Source organism: Corvus brachyrhynchos, unplaced genomic scaffold, assembly GCF_000691975.1.
Source record: "Corvus brachyrhynchos isolate BGI_N302 unplaced genomic scaffold, ASM69197v1 scaffold115, whole genome shotgun sequence".
NCBI classification, from domain to species: domain Eukaryota; kingdom Metazoa; phylum Chordata; class Aves; order Passeriformes; family Corvidae; genus Corvus; species Corvus brachyrhynchos.
Genome location: NW_008239553.1, coordinates 13,221,563 through 13,233,704, shown reverse-complemented (window position 1 = coordinate 13,233,704; position 12,142 = coordinate 13,221,563). Strand labels below are relative to the sequence as shown.

At 38.0% G+C, this 12,142-nt stretch overlaps 1 protein-coding gene across 1 annotated transcript; it reads left to right on the top strand.

The window, feature by feature from the left end:
- The first annotated feature begins 1,647 nt into the window (after positions 1-1,647).
- EIF2S1 (eukaryotic translation initiation factor 2 subunit alpha) lies at positions 1,648-10,614 on the top strand. The gene is made up of 7 exons (XM_008639540.2): positions 1,648-1,926; positions 3,384-3,463; positions 3,898-4,049; positions 6,750-6,856; positions 8,597-8,694; positions 9,321-9,464; positions 9,761-10,614. The coding sequence occupies exons 1-7, from the start codon at positions 1,686-1,688 to the stop codon at positions 9,884-9,886; spliced, it is 948 nt and encodes a 315-aa protein (XP_008637762.1). The 5' UTR covers positions 1,648-1,685; the 3' UTR covers positions 9,887-10,614.
- The last annotated feature ends 1,528 nt before the right edge of the window (positions 10,615-12,142 follow it).

The window sequence follows — 12,142 nt, the reverse complement described above, 5'->3', positions numbered from 1 at the left end:
CCCGGCGCGGTGCGGGGGTGGTGTGGGGGCAGCGCCTGTGTCGGCGGCGCTGGTCAGGACTGGCTCCGTTTTCGCCAGTTTCCGCAGACGTTCTGCGGCCGCGAGGGCCTCGACTGAGGCGTGTCCAGCCTCTGGAAAAGATAAATACCAGCTTCGGCACGGTGGGCGTAGTGTTGCTCCTGGGGATCTTCCACAGAAGGCCAAAATAAAAACCTTGTGACTGGAAAGAGGAATGATGTGTGTGTGCTGAGCGGTATTTGTCCGCTCGTGCTCGCTGTGGCTCGAGTTTGTTGCTTTGCAGTGCAGCTTTCTCATGTACCCCCTAAGTACCTGCAGGATTGAGGAGAGCTGCGTGGAGTGGACTAGAAAGGCGAACTGTAGTTTTCCTTTTTAACCTTGGAGTTCTTTGTTCAGCTTACACAAAGTTATACAAAACCTTCAGAGTGTTTCTATAATGCTTTGCTAGTCTGTATTAACCCGTTTTTAAAAGTTAAGAATGGAGGTAAGGGTGGACACGATCTTCTGAATTGCATGGCCATGTGTACATAGCATTTGGCATTACCTTCCTACTCTGATTTTAAATTTTTCTGTAGCTAGAAAGCACTGGCACTGCTGTAAGGATCATGACTAAAATTTCAAAATTGTGACTAAAACAAACCTCCTGAAGGAGTGATGCATTTGACTCGGCATCTTAGGCTCCTGCTGCTGTAGAAAATTTTCTGTATGAAACTTCAAGGCATAGACAAAAGCAATTGAACTAACTTAGATGCTTAAGAGCATGTGGATTCATCATCAGAAAAATTAAACAGTTTAAGCATTCCTTCTTACCAGTCCTTGATTATGAAATGTTGGTTTTACTTTTTCTTTTTTTTTTTTAATGTATAATGAAGGAATTCTGGGGTTTTTTCATGTGATTTTGTTGGGTTTTTTTCACCTCCTGACTCGCAGTCTTTGGGGGGTGGTTTTTTTTGTGTTTTCAGTACTTCAGGCCAGGCTAGTTCTGTTCTGATTAATGCCTTTGGTTTCTTTGCTGACAGTTGGCCTCTGGAGCAGGTCTTGCAGGATTACTCTGAACATCTTGTGCTGACTTTAAAAGTCATCTTCTGGAGTCAGCGTCTCCTCAGTACTACAGAAGCTTCTGTCTGCCTCTTATTTTCTTAGCCTCACGTGCTCTTATTATGTGCATACGAAATCCTTTGTGAGCACTGCAGGCTTCTCTCCTATGTCCTCCTGCTCTTACAATCCAATTGATAATCCTTGAGAGTTCCTTCCAACTCAGAATATTCTGTGAATCTGTGAAAATGTTACAGTGGCTCATGAATTTAGATGCATGCAAGGTGTGCAGTGTGACCTTTCCACCACTTGAAGAAGCCTTTCCAGTGTGCTGTGCATAGGCAGTACAACAGTTGAAGTGGATAATGAAGTCTGGGTAGAAAGCTTTTTCTATGTTAATGCAAAAAACCAGCATCTTAGGAAATGGTTGTGGTAATAGTACTTAGAATACAAGTTAATTTATTATTTAGTTTCTATTAAAACCTAAGCACAACCTTATCCTAATTGCTACCTTTTCTGTCACTGTTCCTCTCTATCCTCCCCAGTCCTTGCTGATTTATTGCCATATTTGTAGGAGAAGGCAATGATGTACTGTGAAATAAAATCTTTGGGTTTTCTGCTCAAATTCCAGAATGCCGGGACTAAGCTGTAGATTCTACCAACATAAATTTCCAGAGGTGGAAGATGTAGTGATGGTCAATGTTCGGTCCATCGCTGAAATGGGAGCCTATGTCAGCCTGCTGGAGTACAACAACATTGAAGGCATGATCCTCCTCAGTGAACTGTCCAGGAGACGTATTCGTTCCATAAACAAACTCATCCGGATCGGGAGGAATGAATGTGTTGTGGTCATAAGAGTTGACAAAGAGAAAGGTATCTGGGGATATGGTGGGCTATATCAAGATTGAATTCGTAGACAGAAACACCGATGAACAAAGCGGGGTTTTGTGGGTTTTGCCAGGGTTACTTTTTTTGGGCATTGAAGTGAAATAGACCATCACTGACCATACCTATGATCATTCTTCTGTTCCTCTGTGTCCTTTGGGAATTGGGTCAAGGAAAGTAACTGGCATCAGTAAAGATTTGAGTGGGTCCTCACCAGATTGGTCACTGAACTATAGTGGAGTTTTCTTTTGATATCTGTGTAGATTTTCTAAGCTGAAGAGAAGGATCATTTGCTGTAGACATAAAAATCTAGATGCTAAGCATTTAGTGCTCACCATCCATACTGTTTGTTAACAAGTCTCAAACCTTGTTGATAAAGGTGATGACAAGTATGTAACTATTGTGAATCCTGTAGGGTACAAGCTAAGATTGTACAGGCAGTTTTGGTTTTTGCTGTCTTTTGAACATTTGAATCTTTGAAGGTTTTCTTAAATGTAATTTCTATTGAGAACATTTCAAATTTTGATAATACTGTTCCATGCAATATCTAAAATTTGTATCCAGCTGTACAGAAATAATGAACACTGAGCCCATCTCCTAGAAGTGTTACTGTTGGTATGATATTTCTCAAGTTATATGCTTTTCTAGAATACTTCTGAAACTGCAATTAACTCTGAGAAAATAAATAATGAATGACAGGATAAGGAAAAGCAGAGACGAAAGAAGGACAAGAATAAATTTATTTCAGATAAATTTGAAGTGAAATAAGTTTCCCAATATCTCTAATGAAATTATACTTTTAAAAATTAATTTTGCTTTCATATTAACAGAGAAACACATCTGGAATTCATCTAGTGGTCTTTTATTAAACTTACTGGAGAACCTATAGTTTGTGAGAAATAGGTGGTGGCCTTTTCAAATTTAGAAGAGAGTTCAAAAGAAATTTTTTCACAGGCAATTCTTTCAGGCTGAGCATATTTTATTAGGAAACTGTTTAGAGCTAAACTGATGGGGTACCAGCCTTGAATGAAATTGTGTTATCACTACAAAAATATGCATTGAATTTGCTTCTTTGTATGCTGGAGTGATTTTTTTTCCCCTAACTGTGTACAGAAACATAAAAATGGATCACTAGTTGCTGAGATAGTGGTTTGCAGAGAAAATATTAAGGCAGTAATTTAAAAGAATGTTGTTCAAAAATTTGCTGTTCAAAAATTTGCTGTTGTAAGTATTTACAGTTGAAAGAATTTTACATCCTAATTTGCATCATAATTCACTACATTCATCAAGGTTTGACTTCGTTTCTCTCTGTAGCAACATATGGGGATACTGTACGCCAGGGGCAAATCCTGAGCCAGAGTGTTTGTTCATAATGAGCTTCTCTTGAAGGAGTCAGACTTAGATTGCACAATGGCTGACACTTTTAAAATTATCTTCCCCAATAGGTTATATCGATTTGTCAAAAAGAAGAGTTTCTCCAGAGGAGGCAATCAAATGTGAAGACAAATTCACAAAATCAAAGACTGTGAGTTGCCTTTCTATATTTAGGCACTGTGTATTTCCGGCTTCTTTCTTGAGCAACCAAAATGTGCAGACATAAGATAAAAATACAGCATTGTGTTCATGTATTAAGCATGCTCTGATTCTCATTTACCCATGCAAAGATCTATAACCAGCTCATGTGTCCATGAGTGCTACATGGTAAGCTGCTTATTAATTAATTGATTGATCAAGAAAGATGTCAGTTGAGAATTTATGATGTAAAAGGGTATATTTAATTGATCAGAAATTCAAAAGTACGTGCTGGTTTAGCACACCGTGGACAACTTTTTATTGAAAAGACATGCAGGTAGTTCGAGGCTCCTGTCCTTACTGCTGTGTGGTCTTAACACTTCCAAGTAGGAATTTTTGTCTGCTTTCAGTATTTGGTTTGGGTTTTTTACCACACCTATGTTGCAGGTTTACAGCATCCTTCGCCATGTTGCTGAAGTCTTGGAGTACACCAAGGATGAGCAGCTTGAGAGCCTGTTCCAGAGAACTGCCTGGGTGTTTGATGACAAGTACAAAAGACCGGGATATGGTGCTTATGATGCATTCAAGCATGCAGTCTCGTAAGGACTTCTTTTATGCTTCATGGGGTTTATTTCAAATTGCAGAGAAGTATTTCCTGAAGTAGTTCTGTCACTGTGTTCTTTTGGGTTGTATCCTTGGGTTTCTTTCTCAGAGTCAGTATGGAGAATATACTGGTCAAGTAAATCTAGTAAATTTTGACATCAGTCTTCCAGTTGCTTATGGTAGGTTTCTCTGTCTTACTGGATTTTTCCAAGTTCCCAAAGCTCTTGAGAAAGAAGGCTCAGAGGTGACATGTTTTTAGACATCTTTGAGTCTGCCACTCTGTGTATGTCAGGTTTTTAAAAGAAGTAATTGAATCTGATACGGAGAAATACCAAAGTATCAGTGAATAATGTACAAAAGAGTACAAAAGAGACAGATGAGCCTGTGACATTTCTAACAGAGGAGGAGCCACTGGTCTTGGTTTGTCTGTCAGAATTTGCCTGGTTTTAGTCCCAGGCAGATTTTATCAGAAATATCTAGCTCTATGTCTGAAGGCATTTCTACTCAGAGCTGATTGTCACTCTTCCATTGCACAGGCAGCTTTTTTCTTTTTTAAATACAATAAGCTGGGTTGTTACTTTTCTCCTTTTCCGAGCTTAAAGCATGGGATCATAAACTTAGAAATGGAATTATGAACAGAAAGAGGTGGAAATTGTGATGCTAAAGAAGAATGCACTGAGATAGACTGTTGTTTTGGGTTTTTTTTAATAGAGTCTGATATTTTCATTTGCTTTCAGAATTAAAGTGTTTGGTTTCCCTCTGAAGAATCTACCATGAAAATTTCAATCCTAAACTGGATTTTTCAGTAAACGTTTTCAGTTCTGCTCTTTCATAGCACCTAAGCGTGTGAGTGCTGAACTGGAGTTGAACGCTAGATGGCAGTAATAAGGCTTTTAGGAATGGCGTTGACTCTAGGAAGTGAGGCACTCGGTAGTGTTTTTAATTAGCTGAAAACCAGCTCTGCGTTTTGGGGGAAAAAAACAGCTTGTGTCCTCATTTAGAATGAATGTTTCATGTAATAATGCTTATTTTCTGGTGATAGCAAATTTACTGGTTATTTTCTGGTGATAGCAAATCTGGACATATTGCTGTAAAAGGAGTTCCAGATCACTCTTAACTGATAAATACTTTGTTGAACACCAGTATAATAGAATTTTAAAAAAACCCCTATAGTTACACTGGCTGTTTTAGCTTCACTTACATACTCATGAGAAGTCCTGAGCACAGGCCTTTTGTAGCTCATTTGCTATTCAGTTTGGAGCACAAACTTCTGAAGCTATCTGTTCTCAAAACATCTTTCCATCAGTAATGCCTTAAGATTTCTGACAGTGGACTGCAACTTTTATTTGTTCCTGTTGTGCTCCTACATAAATGTATAGCAATGGAGCAGAAAAATATGGATATTGCTGCCTTCCTGTTCTTGCTGGAGTGCTGTGTGAGTTTTAGCATTCCCTCTAAGAATTTGACTTGTTATTTCTTTCTTTGTACTGAGGATTAGTGTTTTGGAGTTTCACACAGCATGGTACCTGTGGCGAGAATTGGACAGTATATTTACCTTCTAATCAGTAAAAATTAAACATTGGGGACCTATTGTTGAAAGTCTACCAAATGCTTTAACAGGTGGATTTAGCAGGACAGTTTGTAAATAAAGCAGAATTTGTATGTCCCATAAAACATTTCTGCTACACAGGTTCATATTTTGATCTGTAAAACCTGTCATGTTTCTGGGTTCTGTTTGCTTGTTTGGCCCTTCTACTCTCTATACTTAGTATACAAAAACATGAAAGATGATGTTTTATTAGCAGCAGAGACCACTCTCTAGTACAGCCTCTGACTTTTGGGCCATTTTGTTTCACGTTTGCCTACTCATAGTATTATAGGTGATCGCATGGGTTTTTTTCAGAAAACTGCACTTTTGTCTCTGCAGAACAGGAACTGTTTTTGTGAGGAGTTTTTTGGTTATGTTCTCTGTTTCAGATAGATTTGGGATAAATTTAATACAGCAATAGAAAATTGACACCACTTCTTCAAAAAAGAGCTGCTAATTTATACTGGTAGACAGCAGAGGAGTTTGCTTTTGTGATCTCTGAATTTGAAACTATTTGCTTGGGATCTAAAAAGCCTTAATCCTTTCTTTAGCCAAGAACGTAGCCAGCAGATAAGTATCTTGTCTATGATCCATACTGTTAAAAAGAAATACAGAATAACACGGAATGAGTATGGGTTACTTTGTAGAATGACAAAAATCGTGTGTTTGAATGACACACTAAAATAATTTTAAAACTCCAGATTCATCATGTTCTCTTTCATGTGATACGAGTGTATCTTCACACTGGAGGAAACAAAACAATATCAAGAAACTGGATACTTGTCACATTCTATTTATCTCATATAAAGGGAGCCAGAGGGATGCCATTCCTTCACTTTAAAAAAATTTTTTTAATCATTCAGATGGTTCCTTTCAGGAACAAATTGAGTAAACTACTTACCTGCTGTGTTTACCAATAGAAAATGCTTTGAAAATAGATGTGTTCATTTTCTTGCAGTGTTTCAAGGGGTTCTTAAGAAATTTCCCTGTTTTCTTTGCCTGGTAGATATCTAGGATTATTTGTAAGAAATAGAAATAGTACCAGCAGTTTATGTGTGTTGTATTCCTCTTCAGTATAATTTCTATAACGTTGCTTTGCTTGGCTCAGAGACCCTGCAATCCTGGATAGCCTGGATCTGACAGAGGAAGAGAGGCGTGTATTGATTGACAATATTAACAGACGGCTGACACCACAGGCAGTCAAAATCCGAGCTGGTGAGTTCTTCCCACGTGCTCCTTGAACATATCTTAGGTCGAGATAGTGTGCCTTGTTGCAAACTATAAACTCAGTTAAAACTTAACAGTTCATAATCCTGGTATTTGAATGGAACTGTTCAGAATTAAGACACCTTAATCAAGGATTGCTTTCAAATTTCCTGTGTGGGTTCTATCCCAAAGTGCAAGATTGCTTGGAACACAAACTGGTTGTCATGATAGGTAATGCGGTCTGTCATTTTGCATTGGCACGCAGTGAAATTAAATATTTTATAGTTATTACTGCATCTACAGTATTCTTTTTCATTATTCAGAGTTTTAAATTCATTGATTCCCTGGCAGGATGATTGATCCGTGTCAGCACAGCTACAGCATATGCCTTAGTCACTTGCTCATAAACACGTGAAAATAGTATTTCTAATGGGTTGGTTGCAAATCATTCAGTGGGATATATCAGCTCAAGCCTAGCATATCTCTAATGTATGAACTAGTTTGTCTCTTATTAATTTAGTGTGGGCAGAAAAAGCACATGACTGCCTGACTTAAGAAGACGTACTTCAAAACTGTAAATCTGGCTCTACAGGACAGCCTAAAGGCATGCTTGCCATTAAACAGATAGTGTAGCAGAATCAAATTTTTAACCAGATTGAGAAATTGCCACTGCTCTGCAAGTATATATTGAAGAGCATTAACACTTGCTGATTACTGTGGAGAGAAAAGCCTTATCCACATGACACTGCAGTCAAGAAGAGAGTAAAAAAGTAAGGTAATGTAAAATTCCTCTACTTATTGCTTTAGATTACCAGGAGTTAACATAGGCTTCAAATATTTGATTTGATTGCCATGAAGAGTGAATTTGCTAACATGAATAACACTTCATCAATTTTGAAAATTGAGTTACTTGATGAGCATGTCTTCTTACTTCCTTCATGCTGCCTATTTTGTTCTGATGGTCTAAGTCATTAATTTTGTCATCAGCGCAAGTGTAGAATCTTGCCATTGGCTTCTGAGGCTGACTGGGATGGTCCTCTCTGAATTTGTTCCTGATATCTCAGAATTAGCAGGTTTTTGTGAGTCACCTGGAAGTGAAGCCAACTTCTTTGTGTAGCTTAGTCTTGTGCCATTGCTATGCAGGTAAAGAAGTCTTTGTCTTCACACTGGTCAGGGTATTACAGATATCACCAGCATTAGTTTATGCCTTGATTTTCAAACACCTATGAAAGGCCATAGTTAAGTATAATCCTAACCACAGGTTAACCTTATAAAAATATATTCTAATGCTCCTCAAGTGATGCCTCTCTACTTGTGTTGTAATTGCTCATGGAGTTCCATAACTTTGTGGATGTGTTCCTTTTCAAGTTTCACTTTTCCTTATCTTTCATTTTCTCTTGTATTTATTGCTTTTATATTTTCATCTCTCCATGGAAATACGTAATTACTAGTGTTGTGTTGTATTTACTGGATGAGAAGTGAGTGAATATGGGTGTATAATTTTGTGTCCTAGCTTTTCAAAGCGCAATGTAAAATGTTGCATGTTCAAAGAATTTATAAAGACTTTAACCTCAACTTAGAAGTCAAGCAAATGTAATACCTTCCTCAGATTTGGGAGCTACTGAGGCTCTCATTGTGGATAAACATTGGTTGCTAAAAAGATTTATTAAAGCTTAAGTTAAAAAGCTTTAAATATTTTGCAGCTTTTTGTAATGGTAGAATTTTATTACTTGTATTTCTCTGTCCTAGATATTGAGGTGGCCTGTTATGGTTATGAAGGCATAGATGCAGTAAAAGAAGCTTTGAGAGCAGGCTTGAACTGTTCCACGGAGAACATGCCCATCAAAGTGAGTGCCAGTCTTTATAATGGAATCAAAAGCAAACTTTCCTGATGCCCTCAGGGACCAATAGTATGCAATTGTACTGGTCACATGAAGCCATGTGCCTGCTTTCCAGTTCTTCTCCTGCAGGTCTGTAACACTTCTACTTTCAGCTATGACAGTCCTTCCTATGGTTGTGCAGTGGCTTTCAACGTTCAGGAAGCTGTATTTATTCTGTTCAATTTGTTAAAGTCTGGTACTGGCACACTACATAACCACTGTTCCTTTATGCAGTCTTAAGTAGGGAGCAATAAATTTTATTTTCAGGTATAAGATTGTGCAAGAAAAGGAAAGTTTGCTCCGCTTACATTTGAGTGTTGGTAGAATGAGTACTGTACCCAGGCCTAGTTTTTCTTCCCCAACAGTTTTTGGATGTTAAGTGAGCTACTCAATAAGTGTTCTTAAAAAAAAACTTGAAAGTACTCTCTCCTTTGGAAATTACTTTTTATAACAGTCTCTTGTAACAAAAGTTTACTTAGTCATCATTAAAAAAAAAACATATGGGTTGTAATGCTTTTAATTGTTTGGCCTAGCTAGGCATAATGTCTTTGTTACTGAGTTTGCTTCTTTCCCCAATCTTTACAATGTGGCAGATTAATCTGATAGCCCCTCCTCGTTATGTGATGACTACTACAACACTGGAGAGAACTGAAGGACTGTCTGTTCTGAATCAAGCTATGGCTGTAATTAAAGAAAAAATTGAGGAAAAGAGAGGAGTCTTTAATGTGCAGATGGAGGTAAGAACAAATTACATTCTAAAATACAACTTTTTTCCTTGCAATATTTCTAAGTAGTGCAAGATCAGTAGTGCTACAAGAAATCTTAGCAAGAAGTTATTAAGAAACAAAAAAAAATCTGAGTGTCTGTGCTCCTGAAATAAACAAATGGTCAAAAAATCTAACTTTGCTGGGTTTTATTGTGTGACTTCAGGATGTATTTTATCTCTTACTATTTATGTGGAATCAGAGTCTAAAAATATATGTGACCTTTCTTTATGAGAGTTTGCCATGTGTTCTGGTTTGGTGTTTTTCAGCCTAAGGTGGTTACTGACACAGACGAGACTGAACTTGCAAGGCAGCTGGAAAGACTGGAGAGGGAAAATGCTGAAGTGGATGGGGATGATGATGCCGAGGAAATGGAAGCCAAAACAGAAGACTAAATGTTCTGGGATACTTAGACGAGAGACCGTATGGAAAACTAGAAACCCCATTGCAAACACTCTGGACTAAACATTTCCAGTATTGAAAACTTCAAAAACAAATATTTGAAGTGTTTTCCTGTTTAAAAAGACCAAAATGTAACAGGCTCTTTTAAATAACTTTTGGTGCAGCAGCTTACCCAAATTGAATCCTTTGAAAGGAAGGTGCCTAGTCAAATTCAAGGCAGATCTGGCCAGAAGGAGTTTGCAGCCCCATACTTAACACTTTCATATGTAACAATTCCTAATTGGTGATTGCAGCTCAGTGCATCTGTTAATGATCTTTCCTGGGAGCAGCAAAACCAAGCAAGCAGAACAGTTCTATACAGAATGTATTTGAGCAAATATTCAATAAATTTCTGGGCTATGTAAAACTGAGGTTTTGGGTTTTTTCCTCCTCTTCTGTCACATGGCCTAGAGTGGTGTGAATATAAAACCTGGAACAGCATGATTAATGGGCGACTCCTCTTTAACATTGAAAGGGCTTTCTTTTGTTTGCTTTAAATCAAGCTGATAATGAGTGGACCAGAACGTTTTACATTAATGTTTTACTTGCAAGTTTGTTGATGCAGACTTGTTTAAATTAGCATTTCCTTTGTTTATCATCTGCATTTAGGGACTGAGAACTTGAAAACTTTGAAAATAGCTTGTTTCCATGCCAATAAACATAGCTGATAAATGAAAAACTACATATAGTTGCCGTTTGCTCCATAGGTGAATATAGCAGGAGCTTTAATGAACTTACATACTTCAAAATGGGCAGCACTGTCTGTGAGCTCACTGCAACATGACCTTCAGTTCTGCCTACCTTACATCCCATTTACACTGGACTGAGATACTCACTTTAGAAAAAACCTGTTTATCTTCTCTGAAGAGAAACAAGATGTGCTTTCTAAATTGGAGTTTAAAAAACCAAAATTTAAAAATCCTGTTTTCCTTGTCAGTGGGAACTGAGGGGGAAGAGTTGTGCTTTCTAAGTAACCTTTCCAGCTTGCTAGATTTTTAAATCTTTTGGTATTTTTTTTTTAATTGTCATGTCCCATACTGCCCTTTTTTTTTCTTAATATTTTGTGGTGCTAGAGGGAAAATGCACGAAAAATGAGGCTTTGAGCATTAACTAGGCATTCTTCTTACTGCCTTGGTACAAACTATATTATTGCTACGTGGTGTTGCCACAAAAGCGTTCTCAAAGGGCATACATATTGCAATGTGCTGCTTGTCCATGCTGGGGTATCAGAGAAGTTCATGTGTACCCAACTCTGATAGTAAAGCAAAGCCAAAAAAGGTAAATAACTTTCAGTCTTTACAGAATGTTGGAAAATACTTGAATGCGCAAAATGAAGAAAAAGATATTTTTAATGGTTTTCTCACATTGTCTTTTCAGCAGCTGTGTATGACAGCCTTGCATGGCTTGAAGTTGTGATAATGTCAGTTTCCTGTTTGAACAGCTCTTCCAACTGTGCCCCTTCACTAAAATAGTGATTTGACTTCCATTAAACACAAAGATGGGTACTCAGGGTACAAAGCAAAGTATTTTAAAACTCTGTCACCGTGTGATCTCCATGCCATAATAATTCTGTGAAGGAAAAAGTACTGAAGAGTGAACCACACGTGCTCTAAGGAAGGAAGGAGTGCAATGCAGGGATTACAATTAGTATAATCTGTGAAAGCTGTTTTGGTGTGTTAATAGGGGAGCATTGTTTCTGTCAGTAACTTAGGCAGAAGTTTGTTAAATTTCTTCAGTAGCTACCAGAGCATTTCTAATTAGAGCTGGAATGTGCTGGTGGGCAAGAGTCTGAGTTGGTTGTGAGTGCCTGAAAAAAATGGCCGAGATGGTGAGGATGATAGCAAAGCAGGTTCAGGTAAATGCATTTCAATCACTTGTCATCCTGGCAGATAAAATCAGGCTCTCCCAATTTGTTCTCCTGAGCATATTTCAACCAAGAATAAATAAAAGACACAAGGCAAACCTGGTCGATCCTTCTCATGCATTGCAGAAACGGGAAGGAGGAGGTATCAGATGGGTGCCTGTTAATGAGGGAATGCTGGGGCTCTGCTGTGCTGCATCACTTAAAGATCTTTAGGAGTTGCTGAGCTTAATGCTTTGTGTCTCAACCTGGCTCTTTTTCTATTTCTGGAACTGTCTTTGCTTACTGAGTGCTTAAAATAAGGGCTTTTTGTGACTGTCTTTGTTAAGTTGCTAAATCCAGGCAGCAC